The sequence below is a fragment of the Tasmannia lanceolata genome, unplaced genomic scaffold (assembly GCF_043159265.1).
Source record: "Tasmannia lanceolata isolate RefF3 unplaced genomic scaffold, GAP_Taslan_0.1 ptg000012l, whole genome shotgun sequence".
NCBI classification, from domain to species: Eukaryota; Viridiplantae; Streptophyta; class Magnoliopsida; order Canellales; family Winteraceae; genus Tasmannia; species Tasmannia lanceolata.
This window is the reverse complement of record NW_027518689.1, coordinates 21,085,882-21,091,764: the sequence shown is the minus strand read 5'-3', so window position 1 is coordinate 21,091,764 and position 5,883 is coordinate 21,085,882. Positions and strand designations below refer to the sequence as shown.

The following is a 5,883-nucleotide window of genomic DNA, read 5'->3' as shown; positions in this document are numbered from 1 at the left end:
TTTTTGTGCCTACTGAAACGTGGGTTGGGCCTAGCCTCGGATCTTAAAAGCGTCACTTGGTTTTTGTCATGTGAATCCTTTTGTTTTGGTAAAAAATGTGTTTTGGGTTTATGGCTATGGGTTGTATTCATTTATTTCATGTTTTTTCCTTTCTGATTGTAGTGTTTCTTTCATTGTATAATCTTAAATATTCACAAAGTCAGGCAGCCTATGCAGATGGAACCATTGCTTTGATATTCTACCGTTTAAATCCGGGTATGACTTCTGTAATGCTTATGTCTTACCAAAAACCAAAACCTATATTTCCAAATTTTTCGATCATGTAATCTTCAATTCTAGGCACACCTTTTACTACAATAAGCAAGAACTACGATGTTGGAGCATATACAAGAAACTCTTCTCTAAATTTAAATCTACGAGATATGCATAGAGATAGTCATGTCAATTGTGTTCCCAATGAGAAATTCTACGTGGGTAGCATAGTATGTACTAATTAGCATCTGACCTGTTTTATGCATGGCATTTTTTATATTATCAAATTGTTGTCACCTCTCTCTCTCTCTCTCTCTCTCTCTCTCTCTCTGATAAATGCATCTCCAATGAAAAATGATCATTTTGTTGGACGTTGAGCTACATTGGCACTTGGATGTAGGGTCATTCTTGGCCATGCTTGTACGAATCATAGTTGGCTTCCGGGTATGCGGAGCTGGTCATAGATAATTTGTTCTTTTATGCATCATATATGTATCATATTGTTTGTAATGTAAGTCATTATATATCATTATGTTTCACAAAAATCATGACTAGGTTTTTTGGGGATGCCAGCTTGTAGCTCACATGTGGATCTTCATATCTGCACCTGTCTCTGTACCTATCTAGCTAGATTCAGTTTTGTAGATCAGCCCATTCCTCATTTTCTTGGCCCTAGCAGTTTTGTGGGTTGTCTTTCAAATTTCTTTGGATGTTTCTTGAGACACCCACACAAGTTTCTGGATCATAAACTTTGTAATCTGCGATTCTAAATTCACTATCTAATACAAATCCTCTTGAAATTTAGTCTACATTCAACCTGAATCCTATTTGCCAAAATCATGGATGAATTAAACAGGAACAAATGTGTTCTCTTTTGATTATCTGGATTTTCATTCAGAAGAAGTTTCTATCTAGTTACCTGAAAATATCCTGGTCGTTCCTCTTCAACTCATATTTCAATAGCTTCAATCTTCAGAAAAATCGTGTTAAAATGGCAAAAAGGAAGAGAATCCAAGCTGATTTACTAAGCCCAAGAATCTCAAAATCTCACCCAGGAAACCCCTGAATTTCACATTACTCCACATAAGTAGACATCATCTATTTCTTTGGATACTTTAATCTCCAACTTTTAAGCAGGATTTGGGGGTGATTTGCAATCAATTTCCGACTTTCGACATTCGGGAAAGTCCTTTTCTGGTTATGTCTCAAGGATACCATAAATGCAATCAATGGTTCATATCTTTACGAATAGAGGATCAGTACAAAACAATCTCTTTTTTGCTGCTTTTGAGAATCCACAAGCATTTTGAAGATCAGCTTGGAGCACATATAACCTGATAAGCCTTTCTTATGGCGAAAGGATATGTTCAACTTACCATAAGCTCAGCGATACTTTTATTTATACAAATGAAGGAATTTCTGTGGTTCCGAAAAACAACAAACAGAAATATACATTGAATCACCAAAAACAAAAAAAACAAAAAACATTCACATGGTTTTCTTCAGCCAGTAAACATCATTTGATGCTAATCTGCAAGCCAATGCTTAGGGGTTGATGCGATTTCAGCTATGTTATCACAGATTTACCCGAAAACCTTCTCCAATCTCATAAAAATGAACAATGCTCCACCTGCAATCAAGCTCTACCTACATATCGAATCTCTATCAAGATTTTGTAACTCCATCAAGAAACTGGAAATGAAATCTGAGAACGAATGTTAATTTTTTTTATTTTCTGACTGATGAAAGACCGCAATGGTTAAGCTTGAGATGCTTGTAGATCTCGGATCCGATCGGGGATAGTGGAATCGAAGCGAATGCTCTGTGGGTTTTCTGCGTAAGCCACGTGGTAAGCCGAAATACATGCTTGAGGCCAAGTCATGGCGATTCGACCCTGCAGCGAAAAAAAGCAGTTTTAATAAGTAATTGGGCATTTGTTTTTGAAACTTATAACTAATAGTAAGCTTATAATTGAAGCAATTGTTTGATTCTAAGGGCTCCAATTGGTGGAAGAAATGGTGAACTGAAATTAGAAAGAGAAAATAAGTACATTTATGAACAATTAATTATGGAAAATTTGCCAAATATATCCAGTGATAGGGGCGGGAAGGAGCCCCGACGACTGAGTTCCCTGCCCTGTTTCCTTGTATCAGTCTGATGTGTGCTCTACCAAAAAATTATAGAAATTATTGCAACCTTTTTTTCCCGAAAAGGAGCATATTTATCTTATAGTTGCAAATTTATCTTTTGTTTTATAAGCAAAAAATTAGATTAGGAAGTAAGCAAAAGATTAAATTAAGAACTAAGGCCTGGTTTGGATTGCAGGAATTTGGTAGAAAAGTTTGGAAAAATTTCCTACTATCTTTAAAATCGAAAAAAGATGATTGTATTCAATTTTTATTTAGAGAGACCTTTAATTTATGATGATATCCCTCTAAATTAACCATAATCACATCATTCCCATCTAAATAATGAAAGAAAAAAAATCCTAAGAAGCATAAATTGAATGTCTTTTGTATGTAGAATTTGAAGTGCAGTGTTTTAATTTACATTTTTCAATGTATTAAATTACTTTTTTCAATGTATAATCAGATGATGAAAAAGTAAAAAATTATGGAAAAGATTTTCTTTCCCAAAGATTTCAGGAAAATTCCTGCAATCCAAACAGAACCCTGAGGCCCTGTTTGGATTGCAGAAAAAGAAATTTCCTGTAGAAATTTCTCTTTGGAAATTTTTTCGACTCCATGATTTAGAGGGAATTGATTTGAATATGAGTTATTTAGAGGGATGTCAGGTAAAACTTGGAAAAGTTTTTCTTTTCCAAACAATTCCTGCAATCTAAATGGGGCCTTATTAATCCATCCATCTGATTTACCTTGCTTAAGATCTCATCTAGCCCAAAAAATCACCCCATGCAAAATCCTACTTTCTATTAATATGTAACTTTTGAAAGAAAAAAAATGTTAGGATCTAACGTGACTTTTGGGCCCATAGGATACTAAAGCAAGGCCTATCAAATGGACGGTTCAAATCAGGAACAACCCTTTTAATTTACCATGAAAGACAAGCTGAGTTTGTGCAATTATTAAAAAATTGTAGTGCCAATATTACGTACCATGAAATATCCAATCAGGAAAGCTGAAACCGACACGGCCGTTACATGGTTCTTATCCACAGTGAAAACCCAGGATCCGGCCACAAGCCCACATAATCCGCCAACTGCTACACTGGAGAGGAAACAAAATGACCCGGTAAGATCCGAATCAATCAAAGGATCCATACCCATTCGCACGAACATCTCCCACGTGTCAGCTGATGCCCGTACAAACCCCTTGCCATAAACTCCCACGTGCACCAACCCCCACCGGTTCCCATATGCCACTAGCCGGTCAGCTATACCAGAGTAACAATGTGCACATGAGAAGAGGAACTCATTAGTATCTCCTCCGGCCCAATCCATCACACGTGCGAGTCCTCTAAAGAGCTCAAGAACCGGCACGAGTACCGATCCGACACAGATGCTACTGATAATCGAACCGGTGAATGTCACGCGTGTGTCGGTATCATCCCCACGTGAGAAATATACGAACCCTACATGTGAGATTGCCACATGCAATGTATACATTATCACGTGCATGGTCCATGCAATGCTAATTAGGAGCAAAATCACATATAAGGTGGCAAAGTGGGTCCCGGTGGCGGCGGCACCGGAGATTCCGAAGACCCATATAGAGGAGTAGATGGTGGCGGTGTGGAGGGCGAGGAGGAGGTGGGTGGTGATTCCGGGGGAGTTTTGGGTGGAAGATAGGGAGAGTGATAGGATTTGGGCGGCGTAGGGCAGGCGTCGGGATACCCTACAGGCGTAGAGGGATTGGATTAGTGCGAAAATTAGGGTTAATATGGATGTGGCGAGGCCGGAGGGTGTTCCGGTGGAGAAGATTAGTATGGCGGCGAAGCAGGTTAGCGAGGGGCTAAGCCAAAGGATGGTTTTGATGGTTTTGGAGGGGTGGTGGCGTGCGATGGCTTGGAGTGAGAAGGCGGTGAGTCCGGCGCATGCGGTGGATGTGAGGAGTGGTGGGTACCATTGGATTGGATGGAATTTGTGGTGGTGATGAGCGGTGAGGAGGCCGCGGATGGTGAGGGTGATGACCAAGATTAGGGTTAGGAGGAGGTGGAAGGAGAAGAGGTAGAGGAAGAGTTTGCTAGAGAAGTTTTTTGTTGTCGTTTTTGGGGGAGTGGTTGTTTCTTTTACCTGCAACATGTGATAAAGAACAACTAAGTGGTAATGAAAATTAGGAAAGATTAAAGGAGGGCTACTGATATTTGCATTATCAAGTTAACAACTAAGTGGTAATGAAAATTAGGAAAAAATAAAGTAGGGCTACTGATATTTGCATTATCAAGTTTTGATATTGACACGAACTCACCTTGTCTTTTATAATTTAACTAGATGTCAAAAGCTAACTCACCTTGTCTTTTATAATATAACTAGAAGTCAAAAGCTTTTACGATTCCCAAAAAGACTATCAACGGCCAATTCAAAAGGAAAAGACAAAGTGGGTTCGTATCATTATCAAAACAAGAATGAAAAGAAACCAGGAGAGAAGAAACCAAATAGAGAAAGTGATAAAAAGAAAAAGAACAATAAGAAGAAACAAAAAGAAGGGAAAAACATGCAATCAAGAGAAAGAACTAAAGTAAGGGGGATGAGAAGAAGACGAAAGTGAATTAAAGGAACAGATAAAAAGAAAAGGCAGGACAAGGACAGAGAGAGCAAAAAAAATGAAGAACTACAAATGGGAAATGATATTTGCACCCCTTTTCTACCATTTCCACCTGTTTTGTTTATCTTTTTCTTAGCATTTCCATCATTGAAAAAACAAGAATAGATTAAATAAAGAAAATAAGAAGTCTATAGAGAAACACAGATGAAGAAAAAGTAAAAAATTATGAAGAAATAAAGAGAACAAAATAAGAAAGAAAAAGAAGAGAAAAAGCAACTGAGAAAGAAACACAAAGAACGAGAGGAAAATCATGAGAGGAACCTGTGTGGGAGCCATCTGATGAACTTTAACAAAGAATCTTGATGTATCCATTGTTCTTTCACCTGTGCAAATTTATTTCATGGCCCTTTTCTCTCTTTCTTTTCTTCAATCTTTCTCTTTATTTTTTTTTTCAGTACCCTCTTTCTTAGTTTCCAAGACTTTGAATGAAGACTTTGAAACTCTTCTCTTCCAAGTTGTTCTATCTCTGTGTAGTTGAAATTTTATTTATGTTTGTTCGTTATATATTATTAATCTAATCTAAACCCATTGTGACGTGTGAGTGGATGAGGTGAGTTGTTTTGTGGCTCGGTTGGATTTTATCTCCGGGAAACTCGAGATAGAATAAAAGAGATTCTGTTCAACTCAACTACTATTAACTCAAATCTTCCCCCACTTTTTATTTTTAAAAAGATGTGGTGGATTTGGTGGTCCACCAATTCATGTACTCCTGTTGCATGTCTCAGTGAAAAGATGAAGCCATTTATTTTTAGGGAATGATATATTCGCCCACTTGTTTACTTGGGACAGCACCAACTAGTGTATTTGTGAGTCTTCTTTTATGCTAGAGAGGGCTGTCCCTAAGTAG

The 5,883-nt window shown here is 37.8% G+C and overlaps 1 protein-coding gene across 1 annotated transcript; it reads right to left on the bottom strand.

Moving 5' to 3' along the window:
• Positions 1 to 1,519: 1,519 nt before the first annotated feature.
• On the bottom strand, positions 1,520 to 5,492 carry LOC143887698 (protein PNS1-like). The gene is made up of 3 exons (XM_077391842.1): positions 5,298 to 5,492; positions 3,368 to 4,504; positions 1,520 to 2,146 (listed from the first exon to the last, which is right to left on the bottom strand). Exons 1-3 carry the CDS (start codon positions 5,346 to 5,348, stop codon positions 2,012 to 2,014), a joined length of 1,323 nt encoding a protein of 440 aa, XP_077247957.1. The 5' UTR covers positions 5,349 to 5,492; the 3' UTR covers positions 1,520 to 2,011.
• Positions 5,493 to 5,883: the final 391 nt, after the last annotated feature.